Source organism: Poecile atricapillus, chromosome 3, assembly GCF_030490865.1.
Source record: "Poecile atricapillus isolate bPoeAtr1 chromosome 3, bPoeAtr1.hap1, whole genome shotgun sequence".
Taxonomy (NCBI): Eukaryota; Metazoa; Chordata; class Aves; order Passeriformes; family Paridae; genus Poecile; species Poecile atricapillus.
In genome coordinates, this window is record NC_081251.1 from 50,983,608 (window position 1) to 51,007,633 (window position 24,026).

At 35.3% G+C, this 24,026-nt stretch overlaps 1 protein-coding gene across 2 annotated transcripts in view; it reads right to left on the reverse strand.

Moving 5' to 3' along the window:
* TBC1D32 (TBC1 domain family member 32) overlaps positions 1-19,577 on the reverse strand; it is a 76,001-nt gene extending 56,424 nt beyond the window's left edge. Inside the window, exons 1-17 of one of the 2 annotated variants that reach the window (XM_058836815.1) lie at positions 19,309-19,577; positions 17,019-17,173; positions 13,582-13,743; positions 12,190-12,367; positions 11,498-11,569; positions 10,223-10,348; positions 9,278-9,356; positions 9,011-9,111; positions 8,863-8,924; positions 8,222-8,366; positions 7,441-7,500; positions 5,931-6,030; positions 5,522-5,659; positions 4,053-4,145; positions 3,654-3,796; positions 2,807-2,931; positions 1,664-1,865 (exon numbers count right to left, since the gene is read on the reverse strand). In XM_058836815.1, coding sequence (XP_058692798.1) covers positions 1,664-1,865; positions 2,807-2,931; positions 3,654-3,796; positions 4,053-4,145; positions 5,522-5,659; positions 5,931-6,030; positions 7,441-7,500; positions 8,222-8,366; positions 8,863-8,924; positions 9,011-9,111; positions 9,278-9,356; positions 10,223-10,348; positions 11,498-11,569; positions 12,190-12,367; positions 13,582-13,743; positions 17,019-17,173; positions 19,309-19,377 — 2,010 coding nt within the window. In that variant the 5' untranslated portion in view covers positions 19,378-19,577. Of the gene's footprint in view, positions 1-1,663; positions 1,866-2,806; positions 2,932-3,653; positions 3,797-4,052; positions 4,146-5,521; positions 5,660-5,930; positions 6,031-7,440; positions 7,501-8,221; positions 8,367-8,862; positions 8,925-9,010; positions 9,112-9,277; positions 9,357-10,222; positions 10,349-11,497; positions 11,570-12,189; positions 12,368-13,581; positions 13,744-17,018; positions 17,174-19,191 lie in introns of both variants that reach the window. The other variant, XM_058836814.1, reaches the window with a different exon arrangement.
* Between the last annotated feature and the right edge of the window lie 4,449 nt (positions 19,578-24,026).

A 24,026-nucleotide genomic window follows, 5' to 3' on the forward strand; every position in this document is an offset into this window, starting at 1 on the left:
TCATATATGAAACAGTGAGCAATACCCACAAACTGGTGATTTAAGTATCTTCTATTCATGTTTTACCCCTCTGGTATTTTCTGCCGCAGTTTACATTGTGACTGTATTTTTTAAATACCTCATAATAAAAGCATACAGTAGAAGCATACAAGAAGGAAGAATAGCTGTTCCATTCTTTTTTCCCTTGAATTCATTTTCCCTCCCACTTCCTCGCCTCCAGAAATAACAAATTTAGTCTTTTAGTCCATTCTTCATTCCAGCTTGATCTGATCCCTCTCTAAGATATAAAAAAGATAGTCCCACTTTTCAGTGTAAAGTGATTAACACACCTAGACTCTGGTTTTCCACTACGAGTCCTAATACCTACAGTTTAAATATGCTTTCAGTTAAGCTGGAAGCCAAAGTTGAAGATTTGTTTGCTATCTTTACCTAAATTGTGCCAATGTTATTTTAATGATTCAAATGTTGGAATTTGCTTCTCTGTGAACTTTTTGAAAACTGCATTTGCAGAACCTGCTGTAATTTCTCCATCATAAGTAATTTTTTACTATCACAAGAATATTCACACTGCATGTGACTATTAGAACAATGAAAATAGAACTGACAATGATGAGGGGACTGGAGCATCATCATTTATGAAGCAAGTCTAAGAGAGCTGGGCTTGTTCAGTCTTGAGAAGAGACAACTGAGAGGGTTCCTCATCAGTTATCTGTCAATATCTGAAAGGAGGGTGTCAAGAGGAGGGACTCAGGCTCTTGTCAGTGGTGCCAAGCAATAGGGCAAGAGGCAATGGGCAGAAACTGATGCACAAAAAGTTCCACCTGAACGTAAAAAAGAACCTCCTTACTGTGCAGGTGAATAAGCACTAGACCAGATTCCCCAGAGAGATGGTGGAGTCTCCCCCACTGCAGATACACAAGAACTCTCTGGATACAATCCTGTGCCATACGCTATAGGATTATACTGCTTGAGCAGGGAGGTTGGACCAGTTGACCCACTGTGGTCTCTTCCCATCTTACCCATTCTGTGGTTCTGTGATAACAGAAAGCAAAATACACAGAACTGTTGGATCCAAGCGCTTTCTCTCATGTAGAAAAAAACACAGGACTAGCAATCAAACTGAAGTTGAAGTACAGAGTCTAAACTTCATAACAAATCCATGTACTCAGGTAAGACAAAAACTCCTGCCTGGCACTTCTCACTATGGTCTCTTGAGAATATTTCAATGTTACCTCACTAACAATTGCAATCTGCATTTTTTTTTTTCCTCCATATATCCCACTCGACACAAACCAGTTCAACTAAAAATTAGTAAGAGCACATCTCAGGAGTATTTTCTTTCAAAATATCCCAAATCAAGAACCAAGGCAAGATCTGTGGTTGTCAGTGGTTATCATGACACCAAGTAACTTGTACCATCAAGGAAAATGAATGACAGGTCTCCCAATGCATCAAGAGTTCCTGATTTAATCTTAGGCATAGAAGTCTCAAATTAAACTTCAGCTAGGTTCACGTTCAGAAGGAAAATTTGCAAGTAGAACTTTTTTGACAACAGTTTCAAGTACTATCTAACTGCTTAAAAATAATTAACCTGTAAGAACAACTATTACACAAGCTGAACCTCTCACAGTAAGATTTTTTCCAATCCAAAAGCAAAATTTACCTTTCTCCAGGCCTCTGCAATAGATTCATGCAAGCCATAAGGAATTAGCATCTGGAGGCCTTCACAAGTTCTGTATATTTGACGGCATACAAAAATGAAAGTTCCTTTAACAACTGACATAAGCTCAGATCCAGATAAAAGAGGAATGTCATCATGAAGAAGTTTCGTTGTAAACTGAACAAGTACATGAGCAGCTGTAGGACTAGAAATAAAATAATACATTTAAAATTTTGATTTGTAGTAAGCCTTGCAACAAATCCTCTGACTAAATTTATTTACATTTTTTAGGGGAAAAGAAACTATGGAAGGACACTATGACCCACTATGAAGTGACAAACTATATTATAACTTGTAACACCACTCAGAAGAAAAGAAATGTCATCACACAAGTGATGTCACTTTGGCAAACAACTATTCAATGCAAAAATATATCCATTCCTCCAACTCAGCCTACAGGACTATGAACTACACACTCTGTGTTTTATAGGAGTCCAGCTGGGAATACAATTCTGAGATTTCTCCACTTAGAAGACATACACTCCAAACATTTTCATGACCTGCATCTTAGCTATTTTCAAAGGCTCATCTCAGTTTTACTGCTGTTACAAGTTTTAGCATCAGCTAACTATATTCCACCCATAGGAACACACTGATCCTAAATTAGGTACAGTGTTACACATGGCAGCTTCTTACACAAGACCTGTCTCTACTAAATGTATTGAAATGTGAATGCTACATTAAATCTATTCTTTCAATAAATTTGGTTGGTTTTAGCACTTATTCAAATAACAAATGAAATTGAAGAAGGGAGGCCTTTAGTCTGAAAAGCAACACTATGAATATAATGAAACTATATTTGGAAAGGGAAACATTTAATTACAAATTAATTAAAAAAAGAAAAACATGAAAATCTCTCTTATTATAACATTTCTTTACGTCGTCATTTCACCTGGTCCTACACATAAATATCTCCCCCATACATCTATGAAACACTTACTACTTTAATTTATAATCAGATATTTTACTCAAACAAAACCAAAATGTATCACGTTATAGACAAATGAAAGATGAGCAAACGAGTCTCATAAGAACAATGTAATTCAATGAAGTGCTCACTAATGCCATGCATTAATGCACTCTTACCTGTCTTTGATATTTTTTTCATTTTCTCCATAAAGAAGAAGAGAAAGACCATCTTCTGAACCAGCAATCCTTGCCAAAATATCAGCTACATCAAGTAAAGTGGTTTCAATGCAGTTTATATGCACCTATTTGGAAGAGGAAAAACAAAAAAGAAAGCTTTAAATTCAATGCTTTTGTGAAAGCTGTTTTTCCAAGTCTGTCTTAGGTATGCAGAACTTGAAGGTCACCTTTCTGATGATTTCTTAATGTCTTAAAACACAGTAAGTTACCAGCCTATGTTCAAATGTCATCACACAGAAATCTTCACCATAAAGAGCACAATTTCCCAATATTTTCATAATTCTTACAGAAATGTTTACAATAAAAAAACCAAAAAAACCCCAAGAAAAACCTTTTTCTTTTATCAATCCAGAAAATAGTAGCTTACCATGTAGAATTATATATTTTACTTACACTAGTTATTGAGAACACCTAACTTACAAGTTGCCAACTGAATTTAAAAATAAAAGTAGGTTGTTTTTCAGATAAAGGTAGAGAAAATATTCATCCAAGAAATGTCTAAATGGCATCAGAAAAAAGACAAAACCAATGAGAAAAAATAAGCAGTGTGTTTTTTCCCAAGGAAAGTAGTCTCACTACAGCACAATTTTTGCTACTATTCACAAGACTTCCATGTCACATCATTTACAGTAACAGACAAAACTATTCAATACACACTATGATAGTTAATGTATAAAATATTACAGAAGCTATGATAGTACGTGAGTAAAGAAACCTTTTACATAGAAAATATGGAAAAAGTATAATATTCTACAACGTAAAAATCATTTGGAAGATTAGTACAAACCTCTGTGCCACTCAGCAAACTTTGAACAGGATGAAGCAGGGCATCAATCACTGTGTCTGTATACAAACACTCAGCAGCACATCCTGTTTGATCACAAAAAACTTGCAGAATCTCCATGACAAGACTTTCTGGAGAATAATTGTCTGGTGAACACAAGAAATATTTATTTATATTTTAATTTAGACAAATATTTCTATGTGATTTATGTAGTTTCTTCTGAATTAACAATAATTTTATTAACTGCTGATTCAACACAGAGGGAGGAAGAAGCGGTATGAGTGGAAGGGGAAAGAAAAAAACTGCACTAATAACAGACACAAATTAAGAATTGCAAAAGAAGTTATCATATGCCTCATTATAACTAAATATATTAGTGTATAATGAAAAAAAAGCATTTACCTGTATTTGCTTCCAAAGCTGTGTTTGGGTGACTTGGAGAGTAATAAATAAGTTGAGCGAATAATACCAACACATCAGTTATCGATACACTATCTATTAAAAAAAGTAAAATTAAAAAAAGAGAAAGTATTTTGTAAATTAAAGACTAAGTTTAATTTTCCAAATAAAAAATGGATTTTGTAAATATGCGTAAAGAATGCTTTTCTGTATAGAGAAAATCAGTTATGTACAAGTGATAAAACAAAGGACATATATGTCCTTGGGACTCTACTACAGTATTTAATGATCAACTTTTAAGACTTGATCTTGCTCTCAGTTTAGCCAATTTAAATTTTATAATGTCTTTCACTGCAACAAATGGCAGCCAACATTTGAAAATACTGAATGTACATGACTGTAGAAAAAAAGCATTACTTTACTATTAGATTAAGGGAAACTGGAAAAGAGAGAGGCTGTCACACAAGTCTCTCAGATCTGAAACAAAAACAACTAATGTAGCTAAATGCAAGATGGGAACAATTGCTCTGAGTTTAATGTAATCATGGTAATAGATCAGCCAATTTGTGAGGAAAGAGTTACCATCTATGAAGCTTAGAAGGACTCTGTTAAGAAATGGCAAGATTGTTACATTTTTACAGGAAAGAAAAACCAACCACCATCCCTAGATCTCTGCTGGATGGGTGCTACACAGGTAATGCATAAATTACAAAAGCACTTTTTTAGTAGACCTTTCTTACAACTGCTTCAGACGGGATCTATCAAGAGTTGATCCTCTAACCAGAAGGACAAAAGACAAGTCACAGAACTAGTATCCAGTAATGTTTCAAATTCCACACTGAATTAATAGAGACGTTAAAGCAATGGAATGCTACAATTGCCCTCACAAACTTCTTCTTGTCAACCCTGCATCATGTAGATCTCTCTGGCTGTCCAAGAGCTTTTTTATCTCGTATCTTGTGTCCCTATTAACATTTCCGTTCCACAGGTACAGAACTTTTCTTCTACTTCTATCTTAATTAATAGATTAAGCTCAAAGCACTTGTTTTCAATTTGCTATTAGCTTAAAATACTGATTTTTCTTTCACACCTGAAAAACAGTTCTGGTCCCTGGATATGTCTTTCTTCCAACCAATTACATCAAATGGTTTGACAGAAGCTATTACTCATACCTAGAGAAACTGAATCACTTACACACTGGTCCAACTGTCCTTCAACACGAAATTAATATATTAAAAGTAAAACACATTAGCAATCCATTCAACCACAACCATCAAAGAATAAAAAACTGTGTACAGATGCTCATTTATAAATATATACACAGATGCCACCTTTATGAAAGTTTCTAGGCCCAGAACTGGTAAACAAAGTTCTTCAATATCCACACTATTGCAGTGAAAATATATAAACAAATATCAAGAATGGATACAGTTGTTTTCAACAGGTTCCATTCTCCTCAACTCTCATCCTACCTTTTTTATTTTTCAATTGTACTGGAAAGAGATTCTGGCCTTGCTTATAGATCAACAGTCTTCCTAAGAGGCACAGTGAATGAACAAAATAGATGTACTGCAACTCCGGTCCAGTGTAAGAAAAATTCTGCATATCACCTGTAACAATAAAGCAAAAAAATTAGAACTTTACTAATGTAGTTTACTTTACAGTACCTAGCTACTTCCTGCAACATAAGTAGATCATTTTGTATATAAAGACACCTTAAGTAATTAACTGCTGCTATTAGTTTTCTCTTAAAAGATAATCATACAATATTTGGGGAAGAAATAAAATAGACAGAATGTCTTGCTCTTGAGGTAGCATGCTCAAAAGCCTAAATAATGAGGATGTGTGCGCATATAATGTGAGACATGCAAAGATACTCACTACAGTGCTGCTGGGAGAAGTCACTGACTTCAGAATTTTTATTAACTGCTGCCTTGCAAAATTCAAAATAATCAAGACATTGCTGGACTGCTGCATTAATCTGTGGAATAAAGCACAAAATAATAAAGTACCTGATATTTCACAATAAACTCATTCTCTCTTGTATCCAAGTACTGTTCTTTAACACAAGAACTTAAATATCCACTTCACTTCAGTGACTTCATTTTTCAGTGCTTTGGATGAATTAACCAAGAAGAGGCAAAATTTACAGGGCTATTAAAATATATCACCATTATTATTACATTATCACACAATCAGCTCTATACACATAAAGACAGTTTATGAAAAGGAGTACAGAGAACATGGAAGTGTTTTGATAAGTAAACAGCAATCTGTGAATGCCCTACTGTCATTACTGTGAAAGATTTTAAATTTCCACATGTGAAAAAGTTTGTCTTGAATACACTTATTAAACTGTAGGTTTAGTTGCTAGGTGCTGTCAGTGCTACTACTGCTCTTGGTGGTGTATCATTGTCATAGCACTATAATCTAATCAAGGTATATAAAAGTTTAAAAATTTTAAGCATGGTTGCAGCAAAGAAAAACAAAACATATTGTCCTGGTTTCAGCCGGGATAGAGTTATTTTTTCTATTTTCTTATGATCACTGTAGGTATGAGATCCATTCATATAAAAAGTCCTTTTTATATGAATGGATTTCATACCTACAGTGGTCTTATTAAAAACAATGAAAATTCCACCCCTGTAAAGAGATCTGCCCATACAAAATATATGACAGATTAACAGCTATATTACTAAATGTGTTTTCCCAGTTTGATTTATCTTGCCGACTTTGAACCCTTAATGTTTCAAAGAATACCATGGCAGTTTTTTAGCCTCTTTTCATCAAAAATCCAAATTCAGCACAGTGTATTTACAGTGTTTATCATGCACCATTTGTAATTTCTATGTTTTTTTGGAAATAATCCAAAATATGAATGAAACATAACAAATTAATAAATTATAATCCTAAATAAACACCTGCAATAAAATATTCAAATTCCCCTTACTCAGAGCCTGCCATATACACTTCTTTGTGTTTATCAATAATCCATTTAAGCAAAGAAAAATTGAAAAAAAAAAAATTTAAATCCAAAAGGCTTAACTAGGTGAAGAAAATGGAACAGCTCAAAAAAAACCAGAAACAAAACGAAAAAAAGACTAAATTGAAGTAAATTTGCCTTGGTAATTCATAAAATCACCTGGGCTGAAAGGGACCTTAAAGACCATCTAATTCCAAACAATGCCATGGGGGAAGGGGCATCCACAACTTCTCTGGGAAATCTTTTCCAATGTCTCACCAATCTCACAGAAAAAAGTTCCTCCTAATATCTAATCTAAATCTACTCTCTTTCAGTTTCAAGCCATTACCCTGTGTTCTATCAATAAATTTTATTTACAGACTATTATTGAATATATAATCAATAAAGTATATTAATAGAAGTACTTACCAAAGATTTATATTTCTTCTCTAGAAGCCTAAATACCACTCTTCTACTGTAATATGCATGCTTGAATGACAAAGAAGATGTAATGTCAACTGCAGAGAAATGTTCTGGTTTTTAACTAAAAAGTAGAAATTATCTCTGTCCTAGTAGGGATCCCATATACAGTACATATTCAGTGTATTGAACTCCAGCTCAAGTAAGCCAGTATTATACTCAACTGAGACTTTTGTTTGCAGTACATTTATGACAAAAAGAAACTACATCATTAGAAGAAAGTGTAGTAAAACACACAGTTAAAACAGAAAACATATAACTATGCTGAAATGCTAAACTGCGCATTTTGAAATTGCCAAGCAATTCCTAAATTTTAAGTTTATTTATGGTAGGCTGGAAAAATCTCTAATGTCCACTGAAGTTCGCAAGCTGTGTATAGTGTGTAATATATATATAACTATCCTTTAATGTTCATCACTTCTTCCAAAAAAATACTTGTATCTTTTGACAGCTGTCAGTCAATTCTACCAAAGGAAATAAAGACATAAAGCACAGAAAAGAATCAGAAATTTCATGAAAACAAGTAACTGAACAGAAATTGAGGTGGATAGTAATATTGAAAAGCAGTGATCATCAAAGTCTTAAAAACCCCTACACTTCCTTAATTACACTTCTCAGTATATGCTGTTATAGGACACAATAGGTCCATGATGTCAGAACTGTAACTTTTCAAAATAAATGTCTGACATGAACAAGTTGTGTATTGTTGGGTTGCAGGTTATTTGCTTACCGTCCACTTCTTAAACCACACTGCTTTGATATCTAGCAGAGCCAAGAAGTGCATTGGACTCAAGAAATCTGGAGAGGCAGGATGATTAGGCTTGTGTTTTAATGACAGAAGTGACAAGGTACTCTCCACTACTTCTTCCATGTACCTTATGACACAAATGGGAAAAAAATGGGCACAAAACAAAAATATCACTGAAGTTCTTCCACCAGTAATGCTCAAGAACAAACTTCTCATAAAGCCTTGTTCAGACAAATCATAAATATCAACAGCATTATCTTTACCTTGATCTTGTATGGGCATTAATTCTTTGTAATACTACAAATAAAACTAATATGTATCTATATTCTCCTAAATTATTACATCTTTTAAGTGCTGAGTATTACACTTGCAACACTTACACCCAAATTATTTTTGTTCAAAAGTACTTAGAACACTCCAAAAGCTAAGTAAGCAGTTTAATATGACTACTCCTATGTAACTTCTCCATTTTACTTTTCCCAGCTTCTAATTTTATTTCCCCTGTTATCACTGACCAGCCACTGTGCATCCTATAATCAAGCCTCCGCTAAAACTACATGCATCTTATTTTCTGTCAATAACTATTAAATTAAGAAACAGTTACAGTTTTGAAGGTGACATACTTTTCTGGATGTCGAATCCAGGAAGATGGTGCTTCCTTTTGGTACTCATTTAAAAGGCGAACCTAAAAACATAATTATTAAAATTAAAAAATAATTAATGCATAATGTTTCAGTACTGATAGAAAAGGTACAGAAAGTTCATTTTTACCTTTTTAAGTAAACGATTTACATCTGAGTTAGATACATCCAGACCAGCTGAAATATGGAGAGAATATTCTCCAGAAAGAAAGTACAATTCCAAGTGTCTTGCTAAAAAAAAAAAAAAAAAAAAAAAAGAGAAACCCAACAACAAAAAAACTTCACCTCCATGACAACAATGAAAAAACAGGTTGTCTTATACAGTCATAATTATAAAATTTAACTTTTCAAAAAGTACATGACCCATGAAGTTTAAAATGTAATTAAATGCACATACCTAAACTTGTATAGACTTCTTTTGTCATATTAAATGGAGAAGAAGAAAAGGTTTTTGCATAAAATCTGAGAATTTTCTCCTAAGGGTGAAAAAAGCAAGCAGTGTATTAAATAGTCATTAACTGTGTATTGTAACTGCAAAATAATCAATATATCATCATTCTTAATATAATATTGTGTATTATTTATCTAGACATCCATACAGATGTTAAACATGTTTTTATAAAAATATAGTTTCTGATCACAGCAATCTCCAGTTCAAAGGAAATTTTATTCAAATACTTGAACTACAGCACTAATGCAAAGCTTCACTGAGTTACAGAGTAGACCAAGGAACATTACTTTTCCATTAAGAATCAGTGACTTGTAACTATCACAGCTTCAAAAGAAATTGTAGAACTCAGGTGAAAGAGAAATATATGGCAGCATCTGGGGCCACTTTCCTATTTATTTGGTAATCACTTTAAAATTTGAAGAAGCAAAGAAGTTTGACATAACTAATAATCTAAAAGCCATTTAAGCAGTTCTCATTTCTTTTCCTCATCACTGCCTGTATATTATTACTATGTATCATTTTCTCATCATCATGGAGCATAAACTTGACTTGAGCAGAAAATATTAACATGACCTATTTTACAGAGAAGTTCTGTCCATTTTTTTATGTGCATTTTTGCGAAAAGAAATTCAAATGTCTTCACTGTCATTAAAAGAAATGCAAATGAGTACTTTGGTGTCTAAAAATCCTATTGAAAGCTTCTTGCAGTCCTTTAAACCAAAATTTACTGGAATCCTGTATTTCTGTTACTTCAAAAAGTAGCTAATGTCTATATAATAATAAAATGTCTTGAACCCTGGTGAACTACTTATGTGAGTAACTTCATACACCTCTTTAGTAGTCCTTTCTTTGGATACAAATCAGATAATTAGATACAAAACATTCCCTTACACTGAATGTTGCATCAGGATCTGCAAGGGAGATCGTCAGATGCTTACGCAGATTTGGCCAACTCTCAGAGCTGAGGATATCAGAGGCTGGGGCCAAGCACAGTGTCTGCAAAGCTTCTTGGCGAACCTGGAGCAGTCAAAAAGACAAACACCAAAAAAACATTCACAGTAACCTCTGAAATATGTAATTTACAAGTCAGAGAGAGGGAGGAAGGACAGGAAGGAACAGAATCTGGCTGTAGATAAGGAATAACAAATACTTATCTTCTATATTTTTTATGGCTATTTAGACAAAACACTACATCACTGAGTGGGGAAATGCATGCATTCAAAGAAGTAATAAAACCATTTTAAATGAGTTTTCCATACTGAATGCAAGGTTTATATTCTACTTTCTGCCTGTAGTCAAATATTTTGCTACTGAGGTATATAGTCACTAAAGCTCACAGCTAGAAGAAGCAGACACGGTTATTAAACATTGTTTTGTACTACTGAATTTTTATCAGCATTCTAAATAATTTCAAGTAAAGCTTTTTTTAATTCATAGACAAGTGTCATCTCTAGCAATTTATTTCATTTTACTGAAAAAAACTGTAGGACATGTTAATAACATTTAACAGCATCAGAATTTTTACCTAGTTTTGTTATAAAACTCCGTAACAATGTTTGTAGCAGCTCCTACATACCATGCCTTTTTCAACTGCCAGACAAGCCCCAACAAGTCTTATCAAGACAGCACACTCAAACTGCTATTTCTCCAAGCTTCAAAAATACCAGCAGCTGGTGCTGATTGTTGGTTAGAGACACAAATGAGTACTGTCACTGACAGGACAGCAAACCTAACTTGGACTTATATTTTCCATTTGGCAGCAGGTTGTTGGCCAATCAGCAGGCATCTCTCTCTTTTCTGACAGAGGTAACTCAAAGGGCAACACAGAAGGGTAAGGGACATGTATACAGGACAAATAATGTTCAGTAACTTTATTTATCATGGAACTTTTTTTTTTTTTTAACTAAAAATGCCCATCTATAGCACATACATCTCTAAACAGAAATAAAAGATACTTGCTCCAACACTAGTTTTTGAACCAGACAGTTACAAACAATGAAGTAACTGCACTGCAGAGTAGCTTCTGCACTAAAGGTAAGACAGATGAACCAACAAAGACAAGTTTCCACTTAGGTACATATAAACTCTTATGTACATACAAGCTGCTCCCCAATATGCCATAAACATTCATTTGTATTAACATTTCATCTCTCCTTTTAAACTTACTTCCTTGGGCTGACTAGGGTCAAGCCTTTCTGTGAGCAGCTGCAATTGTTCTTGACTCATGAATGCATAACTCTGTAATACACATTATAAAATGATCATTAGTATATTTTATTAAACTGAACACCAGAAGATTAAAATCATCAGTCTTTCTGATACCTAATTTACTTTTAATAATTAGGACTTCAACATTTATACTAATTTTACTATAAAGTCAACATTCCAAATGTTTTCTGCTATTTGCCCAAAGTTAAACTTAAGATAATGAAATTACTATGACATATTTTGTTGGCTTTACTTCAACGTTTTCTATATCTTCAATAAATCCCTTATAATAATTCATTCAGCAAGAAATGTAGCATAGCACAGTAGCCTGGAAATGAACTGCATGTTTTTTGGCTTCTAAAGTAAAATCATAGAAGTTAGATGATGTAATGACTTTATCTTCCTATACCATACTTGGATAGGAACTTTGGAGCATATAGGCATCATATTGATCTCATCTAGCATATGATGCCTATAGTAGCTAGTATAAGCTTTGTACTTAAAACTGAAAGAAAAGCAAATAATTTAGGTTTAAGATACAACAAATATGGGAAGAATTAATCTTCCTCTAGGGCCACTCCATTGACAGAAGCTTAACAATTTTGCAGTATCATGACTATTTCATAACACAGAGAAAAACCCCATTGTACTTGGTTGAAGGAGGAGTCACTGTCAGAACAGTTGTCTGTGTAACAGCCACTCTGATGTTCTTCCTTTGCTTTACTAGGCAGTTCCTTTTCATGCATCCGATCTTCTTCAAACTTGTTAATCAAAGATTCTACCACAGCCATCATGACATTCTTCAAGGCATATATCATTTCTCTGTATCTTAAAAGTAAAGATGATTTTAATATATAAGAGCATAAAAATCACTATGTAAAAAATAAGAAAAAGAAATTGCTACATCATGAATAACTCAAAATGACATAATGCTAATTTGACTTGAACTCACTGAATTTACAGCAATTAATGAATACCAAATCCAAGGAAACATAAATGTACCTGACGTGTTTCAGTTAATGATACTTTAAAATCACAATAAAAACTCCTTTTTTCCCTTCCAGAAATATTCAATGAAATACCACTATCATAATTCTATTTTTGAATGTTCTCAAGAAAGAACAACATGAATCCACCAAAAAGCCTCCTTTTTAGAAGAGAAGGACCCTCCTTTTCAGGGACAGGAAGATATGTCCCTGAAAAAACAGGCCAGCTTTCATCCTTGTTACTGTTTGTTTCTCATAGTTCATCATCCAATTTTACTGTTGCTATAAACTGCGAGCAGAACCAGTAGACATGAACACATCATCCTGATTCAAGATCTTGAGTACAGGATATGCACACAAAATAATTTTCTTTCAACAAAACCAGGGTTTTTCTAATTTCCATAAATTGAAAAATAATATCCACAGGAAAGCAATTCAAAATAAAAAAATGCTTCAAAGAAGCTTCCTGTTGTAAAATGTTGATATTTTATTTCAAATTATTTTTTATGTTAATGCTACAATTATTTATTTTACAGTCATCAAGGATACAAATTATCATATTGTTCTTTAATATCCTCCTACATGTCAAATTAAAAATCTAAGATACATATTTAGCTCACTGGAGTTTCTTCTACCAATTTGAATTTGAATTCTTCTACCAAAACCCTAAGGTCCTGATCCTTGAAACAAAATTATGCAAACAGCATATTTCAACCATCTGAAAAATAGTCATCCTAACATTTATTTTCCTATTTTCTTATTTTGCAACACATTAAAATAACTGCTGATGCTAAAATTCTAACTACGTCAAAAATTTCACATATTTTCTACCTATCATTTTATGCAATTGTTCAAAACCTTAATTCCAGTGTGAGACAAAGCATGACAAATTGCAATGTAGGGCAGCAATATCTGAATTTCTTAGCACTGATTTTGGTTACAGGTTCAGAATTTTTATTGGTTCAGATCTTATTTTTTCAAAATATGTTACAGAAAAGTGAAAGGAAGACTAAGACAAAGAAGAAATAGAGATGTGAATTACAGGTATATACTCACTCTTTTGATTCACGGGCTTTCTTAGTAAGATGTTGGACAAGTGTGTCATAGCCAGATATTTCAATCTGATTTTGAGCAGAGGTACATTTTTCTGTTTCTTCTTCAATCACAGGTCCCACAGTATTTTTTATGTATTGTCTGAGGTATTTCACAAACTCATAGCTGCAAGAAATATGCAAAATTAAAATGTAATATCTCCTTTAATTCACCATGAAACATTTTCAACATTATATCAACAACCACTATCTACTCTCCCAGTAGATCTGTTACCCGGAGGAAAGAGTTTATGACTTGCATAGAAATAAATTTCAGGAGTGTAAAATAACACATTACAGTTTGATTTTCTTCAATATGGTCATTATGAGCATATTGTAAGAAGAAACAAACCAATAGTTTATCAAATAGCACTATTTCACTTTGTGCTTCTTCTAAAAGTAGAAATCCACTCAGACAAAAGGTCAAGTATTAAAAAAAGAAACAAAGTATCAAGAAATTTCAAATTCCAAAAGAAACACTCCTTATAGCACTCTGATCATGTCTTGGAGTATAAACTGTCTAAGATTGCCTTAAGAGTATAAACTGTCTCCTAATATTATTTATGCATACAAAATTAGAAGATACTCAGAAAACACAGTTTATAAATTAGAACATATGAGAACACCTATGGCCTATGAAACTCTATGTGCCATGAAAATACACAGATCTCAGTCAAACTGACAAAACAGCTGTCTGTGAGTACACAAACATATCAAATTCAAGGATTCACTACTATGCAATCTTACGATCAGATACCCACAGACACTTGCTGAAAGAACAGAATAATCACAGGGAGATCTCAAACTAAAGACTCTCCTTGGGTCCTCCAACTTTTTATTAGCTATAGAAATTGCTAAAGAGTACTGCTCAGAATAAATCAGTTTTCATTTTTGGATAGTTTTGTGATTTACATAAAGGGCAAGGCAAACAGAAAACACAAAAAAGTAATCATATAGTAAGAGCAGATGCATAATTTAATCTGATTTGTATCAAAAGTAGATGTGCAACTACTTCACACTAACTTGGATAAAAAACCCCAAAAACAAACAAAAAAAGCACACAAAATCGTATCATGATAGATAACCTCCTCACTGGATTGCCTACTTTAGGTTCCATAAGGTCAGTATATTTCTTTTCCCCTACCTTTCCATTCTTGCTCTCAGTGAAAGTAACAGAAATACAGCTCAAGAAGGATGCAAAACGTATTTTTTTCTGTGTTCATTAGTGAAATTGCACACAACTCTCCACTGCATTAAAGCTTTCATGAAACTGTCTCCCTTTTGTTTTATAATGGCAACACTTCCAGGCTATATGTTTTTGCAGAGACTCCTTCACTCTGAAATACACAGTAACCGCATCACTATTCACACTTTAGTCTTCACCTTCTGCATTATTCTTCCCCCTTAGACATGTTTTGTAACAATTATATGTATCAGCAATGACAGCATTTCTTCTTCACAAACAGAATCAATTCAGACTGATCTGGTAGGATTTACAAAGGTATCACACTTGGGATGGTGTTAAAAATACCTCTAATGTAACAGAAAACATGCTAATTATGTAGTTTAAAATTCTGATGTCTACTACTGCACAGAAGTTTTGTACTTGATTCAATTTTCCTTTTTATTAGCTTTCTGAGGATCCTGAATTTCTGTCTTTTCTACATCAAAGTGGGAACAAAGTGTAAAGTAAGGCCTCTAATCTGGTAGAATTACTGCCTGCAAATAAGCATGAGGCAGGCAGACACAGTACTGCTGAAAATGCTGAGCTGAACTAGAGCACTGGACAGTTCAAAAGCACACACGACTAATAACAGACCTTGCTATCTCGATTGATAGGTTAAGGAGAAATTTTATTAATCACCTCACTTATAAATGACCATATGACCTCTCTGACTTTCCATGAAAACCATTCTCTACTGCCGTGGGTCACAAACAAGACAAGAATACCTCCAGAAATATTGCAGCACCAGACAGTAATCCTCATGTTCTGAATTTTAAGATCACTTGATTTTCCATTAAATGTAAATTAAAACTGTTCTCATGAAAATAAAATATATAGGATCACAAATTTTCTAAAATATAAGAAAGAGTAATGGACGTAAAAGGAAAAGCTACACAGGCATTGCGTCAACCACTTACAGACTTTACTCCCTCACCCTGGCTATTCTATGAGGTTCTTAGAAAAAAATTACCAAAATAATTTCACTTTTTTTTGTTTGAGATTTATTGTATATCTTCTCTTAAATGTTTTTCTTTCAGAATTACATGTCTTTCAACTTTGATATGTTTACAACCAAATTCTTTTACTCTCATGCTTGTCACCCAGCAACCTACTACTCAAAATTCACAAGAGTAAGTACAAGCAACCGTGTAATCCAATACAAATTGTAACAAAAACTAAAACTGAGCTAAAATACCTTTTAAAGAATCTTCAAAACACATGCAAGCATCAAGATTTTAAAATTACAGTGAAATTTTAGATAAACCCTAGTTTTATTTCACTTATTTACTTTTACCTAACTCCTACTACTGACAAAGGAATGCTAATACCTAGGTAAATTTAATAGAAGGTAAATAGTGCCACTTCTGAAAAAAAATTATAGGGAAGCAGATTTCTCAGAAGAAATCATGTCACAGAGATCTGTTTCTTATTAAAATGTATTCAAGTCATTTCAGCTTGATATTCTCTTGGCTTGCCATAAAATATGTACTGAAAATCTCCCATGTAGTAAAAAAAATAATCAAGTTATAACATCATGGAAAGGAAAGAAGAGTGTGGGATCTGGAAATCTAGACTGCATGTAAGTGAGGTCACACTGTCAAATCTGATTTAACAGCTGTGTGATGGGGATACCTTTCTGTTTTACTTTAAAAATAAATTAAAATAATGATTTGAATAGATTGATAAGATAGACATTTTCAGTAATATAGGCCAGAGAGAACAATCAAATATGGAAGCCAAATGGCCCTCTGAAAAAGTACTCTATTTTGAAAAACAAGACTGTGATGTCTAGCAGGTGTAAAATATACTGAGAGTCTCAGTGACTACTTCTTCTAGTGCCTTTTCACATGCGCATTTAGTACATTATGTGTGCACATGCACCAGAGCTTTGTAAATTCCTCTTTCACAAACAGTTAATGAATTACTACTACAGTTAAAAAAAATATATTAGCAAGAGTGGATAGGGGAAAAAGAAAACCAAGAAAATGACAACATCAATTTTATTCTTTAAATTAGCATCATCTGAGAGTTGATTAGTGGCAGAAATATCTATAAATGTACAAGTATACACACATTTACAAAGCAATATAAAGTGTAGACATTTCCCAGGAATAATACAGCTTAACACATACCAACTTCTTCCAAAGATTAAAAATAGCAAAAAAAATTATCTTTACTTGTGAAAATTCTCATCCGTTTCCTCCAAATGCAGGAGAATTTCTTCTGCACATTCTACTGATGGGGCTCCAGTGATTTTTTCCTTTACACTCAGCAGCAACTGTCTAAGCATAGACTGTAATAGAGCTTCATCTTCACTTGTAAAGTGAGACATCTGTAGAAAACAAATAGAAGAAAAAAAAACCTCATTGTTTTGTTTTTCCTCAAGATGCTAAGAAAAGCCTTAAATCCCTTAAATTGTCACTTTTTTACTGTTATCAACAGGATTTTCTATCAAAAGACACAATCACAAACAGGAAATATTTGATAGGGCTTATCTTCAGACAAATTGAAAACAAATCAATCAAATCAGTTTCACTAAAACTCCTGATATTGTAGCATAATGTTCTTAAAGGAGATATACTATATATGAAAAAAAGCATGAATATTCCTATTTGTACTTGCCCATCACAGAGAAACAAGACCACACAGTAAGCTAAAAAAAAAAAAAAAAAAAGGAGGGAAAGTTTTACAGATGTAATGACTGTATCTTGATAAGAAAACTTTATAAATAGTCTTTCACCTGCTTCTCACCCACTATTACTACCCAGTTTTGACCTTGGAATCCCCCTGCTCAGAGCTATTGCTGTGCCCATGACTGAAAGTACTGCCAGCTTTTGCAAGGGCCAGATGGAATTATCAGAACAGTTTAATTGCCCTGTGCTAATCAACAGCAGTGACCTGACAGAGTCTTGTTAAATTAAATGGAAACTGCTGGGAAAAACTAGGAGAAGAAGAAGCAGTGAGAAACTGGAAACATCTGTCAAGTCCAGAAGATACACATCAGTTAAATTTTCAAGAGCTGAAAAAAAAATACACCAGCTCATTTTTGATCTTGATTAGTCAATGGTTTAAAAAGTCTTTATATGCCATGGAATACATTCAAACCTCAGAGGTAGTTTTAGCTTATACATTTCTAGCCTATTTAAGGAAAAATTACTTAGAGATATTTGACTTCTTTGAATTAAAAATGAAAGACTCTCTAAGCACCTGTGAATAAACTATACACACACACTTGGAAGGGACAACATAGTAAATTACTGCTTAAGTATCAAATAGTATCAAGCAGAAAAAAAAAAAAAAAAAAAAGCAGCAGTATAGCACCAGCTGAGTTTCTCAACATAGCACTTTTCTGTGGTAAGTAGAGCTGAGCACTTTGATCATAATTCAACATTAACTCAGTCATGTTACCAGAAATTTCATTAAACTAAAACTCAGAGCAAACAAACAAAACACCCCAAATCCCTTGCAATAATCTTAACTCTCTGATTTGCAGCTGTCTTTTTCTTATAGCATCTCAAGATACTTAATCAAAGTCAATGCCCTTTTAGGTCTATATAAACATCAGACAATATCCTAATTCCCTGGGGGAGGAAAAAAAAATCACCAAGTATTTTGGTATAAATAGGCATTTTTAGAAGTGCAAGGTATCCAGACACTAGCTGGCAGTCAATGCAAAGCCCTGCTCAGGTTATTCAGAGAGAAATCATGAGAATATTGCAGCTTCACCTCCAGTTTGCCTTGAAAAGTCTAACCTGGCTTATGTAACCACTAACAAAAATACAAATCATACACTTCATTAGTGAAAGTTTGTGGTTTGTTGTGCTTGGATTTTTTGGTGGTTGTTGCTTTGGGTGTTATTTGCCCAGCAGGCATATCCCCCATTCAGTTTCCAGGAAACATTTAAATGGTCGTTTTCTCCCTAAATTACAGCTTTACCCAAAGCCCAGTTTGGGCCCTCTTTTCAAGGTCCCGGCACTATCCCAAATGCAAATCCTGCCCCACAACTCAGGCAACGATTCAGAAGCGGCCTGCTGTTGCCAGCATTTATCCATACACAAGCCTTCGCCTGGACAGGGAAGCAATTTTAGCCAACAAACCGAGGAGAGCAGCTCCCAGAACGCGAGCAGTGCGAGAATCCCTGCCCCTTTTGGCGCTTTACCCCCGTCCTTCGGCTGCGCACCAGAGCTGGCCAGCAACCAGCATTCCCGGGACAAGCCACGAACGAGGAGAGCCGCCGTTCTCTTCCCAAGCGTCGGGAGATGCTACCCCTGCTCAGGCGCTTCCCTCAGCTATCCCTGACACCGCGGGCGCCCTCTGCCCGGGCACCTCGGATGCGCTCGCCCCACGCACCCGCTCAGCTCCGCCACGCTCCCCCGTGCCCCGGGAGCCCCGCATTCCCAGTCCCGGCCAGCCCCGGGCCGGCTCCCTGCCCGCAGCCCGCGCCGCTGCCCGGCCCGCGGGGTTCACCTTGGCCGGCCGCGGCCCTTGGCAACCGCGGCGCCGCCGCCGCCGAGTCTCGCCGGGCCCTGGAAACATCGCGAGAAGCCGCGTGGGCCGCGCGGGGTGGCGCTGCCGCGGTGGCGGCTGCCGTGAGGCTCCGTGAGGGCGGCGGGAGAGGAGCTCGGCCGGCGCGGGGATGTGTTTGCTGTACGGGCATCCCCAGCTGAGCTCAGGAACGCTCAGCGCTCCCTGGCTTCAGGCTCCTCTCTGTTTAGCCGGGGATGGTGGCCCCCAGGTTTCCCATTCAAATCAAAGGAATACAGTCGTGCTGTTATTCCCAATTTACATCAGCAGGGGAGCAGGCTGTCTCAATAAATGAAATAATGAACGGCAAGGAATTTTCCAGTCCTCTTTAACTCTACATTCCCTCCTGTAATTAAGAAAATATTAAAAATAACAAATAGTGTTTTTTCTCTCAAATAAATACATAAAACACAAAGTTTTGCATAACACAAAAACAGGAAAAGCAGTTTGATACGAAATTGTTTCTATTGGGTCAGCTATAATAAACCAGAATTTAGTTACTGTAAGCACTCATAACGATGCTTGTCAGTGCTTGCATGCAAGGTATTACACAGTGCATTAGTTTCCTTTCCTCCTACATTTTTCTAGTGATTCTGATGTTGGGTGATGCTCATCTTCCACGATGATGTGTCCCTTAAATGTTGTCTTCCATGTAACACTAATCTTCCATGAAGATTGGTGCCTTTAACTGGACCTGTAGCCCCTTCAGTTAACAGAGCTCTACTTAGTTGTGAGCATCCACTTGCACAGTGGAATTAAGCTTGTGAACTGCAGTAGTTCTATTGAAAAGGGATGATTCAGGAGGAACACAAATCTCTCTTACTGTCTATTCTCAGAAACCAGATTTTGATGGGTCGCAACAAATTTTCTGTGATACCTTTTGCAGTGAGCTCTTCAGTGCTTGGGCCAGTGCCCTCAGGTACCCACAAAATAAAATTGGAGAAATTGTCTGCTGACTACTGCTTGCAAAGGGCCTCCAGTAAACTGACCAAAGTCCTGTTAGCTTGTCCATGCACTCTCCCATCTTCTAAAGTGCACTGTTTGGAATGGGCTACAAGTGACAGCAGTTTATTTCTCATCCATGCCAGCTTCTTCTTTCACAGGCAGCAGAATGGTTTGCTTCTTTTCTGTCCTCATACCAACTGAGAGGTCCTGTGGTGCAACACTTCTAATTCCTTTATCACTTCACGAGCGGTGATTCAAGTGACAGCATCTCAGTTTCATAGCTGATAAGGAATAAAAAAAAAAATAAATCAATGTATATAGTGTTCAGCATCTGTAGTCCTTATTGAAAGAGTCTCCACTTTAACAAGCCTTCCTTATCATATAAAACACCTTATAAGAAAAGTTACACTTGTAGTGGCATCACAGAAAGATGTCCTCGTGATGCCTGCAGTGTTCCTGAAATCCTTCCATTTCTTTCTACCCTCTCCCACCCTCTGTATTGCACCCAGCTTCTTCAGCCACGCTTTGTAGCCATTGGAACCTGGAGCCTTTTCTTGTGAATAAAGCTGGCACACCTCAGATGCCATTGGCCATGATTATAAGGATGCATCCAGACAGACACCCTCCAAGGGTGATACTCCAGAGTGAACACTATTCTGAAGTACAGTATGTTTACATGGATGGATGTCTGTCACGTGAGAGAGGTTGCAGTCACTGTGAAATTGTTCATGTGGATTTCACACTGGTGAAATTCCACTCTCTCTTACTCTAGGAATTCCATCTCCTTGGTAAAAACATTCCAGATGTTCTCTCTCAGTTGTACAAACAGGAAAGCCTGGCTCCTAACTCCAGTTCAGGAAGGCATGAGATAAAATAACTCTTCATAAGATCTCAGCATTGTTAGAAAGTCACAGTGCTGACTTCTTTAATTTTAGAAAATTAAAGGAAACAACAAGTACACAAATTCCTAGAGTCTGTAGCATATAAAGCAAGCAGTTTCAAACTGCAAGTCATTATAGGAATGTGAGTAATTTGAGTATTATAGACAAGTTTAATTCAATTGATATAGTTTTCCCCCCATACCTTGAACATGTCCCAATATTTGAATTATCATTTTATGCCAAATTTCTGTAAATTAAAAAAGTTTCTGCAGTGTCTTCAATGTGGCAGACCAGAAAAAAAAAGGAAACTGTGGAAAAGAGAGGAATCTTCTTTACAGCTGGTGGTAGTAGTGGAAACAGCTTGTGTCGGTGCCCATGTCATTATGACAAAACACAATTTCTTTCCCCACTTTCTGCTCTTTCTGGCTTTTTTTCTTCACTGTAACTTCCCACAAGAGTACTTTTTCTGGATGATACACAAAGTCTGGAGAAATTTTTGATTTTATGTTAGTTTCTCCAAGACTCTAGCTAAGACTTTCAAGAACTCTGTATGTAGGACCTACTAAAGGAATTGGGGTTTAGTATCTCATAAAAAAATGTAGCACAGCCAGTATCTATTGAAATTCCAGTTTATCAGCCTTTCCTTGGCTGATACAGTTTACAAAGGAGTGTATACCAAAGAACTAAAAGGGATGGCAAACTCCACTTGACTAGGACAAGCCCAACCAAACCGAAAAAAAAGCAACTTTCTATTCTCCCATTTCAGAGCTAAATGAAGATCAGAAGGAGCCAAGGTTTCCTCACTTTAAAGTTTCCCAAACTGGAGCTAAGATATGAAAAGGAAGAAATAAGTTAGGAAAGAAGAAAAAAGTGTGAATTCTGGTTCTGGAGGTAGCACAAGAAGTCTTCACTGCTTTTCTGCTCACTGACATTCCTTAAGCAGTTCTTGAACTTGCAAATAAAAAACGAGGACACTTCATCAAGCCTTGTATGAATGCTGTGGCATTTGTTGCCCTCTCACGTCACATCTATGGCAGTTTCCCAGATTTGGAGGAACAATGAACATGTTCTAAGACATCTTTAGATCATAATCTAATCATAAATATCAAAAAGGAAACTGCTTAAAATATTACTGCTTATGGGAAAATCTTTTTAAATAATCTCCAAAGGAAATTTTCTGTTTTGGAGACCATCTGTCCTTTCCTCCCTGTGCACTCTGGGGAAATACTAACCCCTGGATAGATGTTTCCGTTAAAACAAACACTAAGGAAATGGTGGGTAAATGGTCACAAGGGTTGCAGGCTGGAGAACTTATACTATCAGCTGCACTTAGAAGTCTTGTGTAAAAATACATGCAAACAGAATTTATATGAGTTCTGTAACAGGAAAAATGTAAAGTGTCCTGACAGGTCTAGAGTTACATCAGATGACTTTGTACATACCTGTTGAGAGCTAAGCTGGTATGAGATGCATGTAAACTATTACAGGAATCAAAAATCAAATTAGGTCAGTTTGCTTATTTGGTGATTAAATTTCAGTTATGCTGACACCTCAAAAAGGCTGAAGATCTTACTTTGCTGTTCCTGATCTCTTTTTTCTGAAAAGTGAGAAACTGGCAGGAAATCGATAGAACTCTCGCATAACATTGTTAAGCACCAACTCTGAACCAGCCTGTCCAATACCAATCAGGAATGTTATTGATTAAAAATGTAACTTAATGAATATATAGGTACTGATTTTTCCATCTGTATTTTATGACGCAGTTTTCAATAGATGCTCTGATTGTGGTTGTAAAAGTAACTACTGGAACTGAGGGGATAAAATCTATACTGCAATGCTAAGTAACTACCTCAAAGAATCAAAGACAAAATAAGCTTCAATGATAATATAAATATCCAAGTGCCAATAAAATAATTTTCCGATCCACAACTTTCTTTTGATGAAACTTCAAGGAGCCAAGAACATGTGTTATAGCTCTGACTGGCCTTAGGCAGACTTCTTAGCATCAGACTTAGGTCTTTGTTGGAAATTGAGAATAATGAAATTATCTTCATATGCCATTATGAAAATTAATCTCACAGAAATACAACATAATAACCAAGTGGCATCATAGACCTTGACTTAATTTTCCATTTCTTTTCTAATTAATACTTTGGTCCTTTTTTATCATGTATTTCCTGAAGGTGGCAGCAATATTCAGGAGTTGCGTGAATTGAACCTATTGACCTCTAATACAACATTTCTTTCAATGTAAATATACTTGTATTTATGGATGTTAATAATATGCTTAAATCAAAATTTGATGACATAATTGTAGTTGTAGACATAGGATGTACAATATCACTAGAAAATATGAAGAAACTATGTTGACCTGGAGTGTTAGAATTGCTTATTCTTTTGTATGATAAATATTTGTATGCTAAAGAGGATTCCAAAAGTATTAAATATTTTTAATTAACGGTTTACTATTGCTTGCAGTTAAAATTATCCATTTCATTGTCTCCATTGAAGCCTGTATTGTACGCCTTTTCTGAAGTGAACTGTAAGCTCATTTGTTGTAAATGACACTACATGAGCAGTTCAAAACACTACAAATAGTATGTGTGATCACTGAAAAAAGATTATAGTCTGTCTGTAGGATTCCTTTCAGTTCCTCCATTTGATCTTAATAATTTAAAATCACTGCTAGAGCCACTCAGGCCAACTATCTCACAGCATTGCAGAGTTTTAACTAAAAAAGAAACTTTAACACTTCTCCTTTTGCTTCAGATGTGGTACACTGCATTGTTGTAAAATGCTTCTGCTACTGAGGCAAGGCAGTTGCATCAACATTAG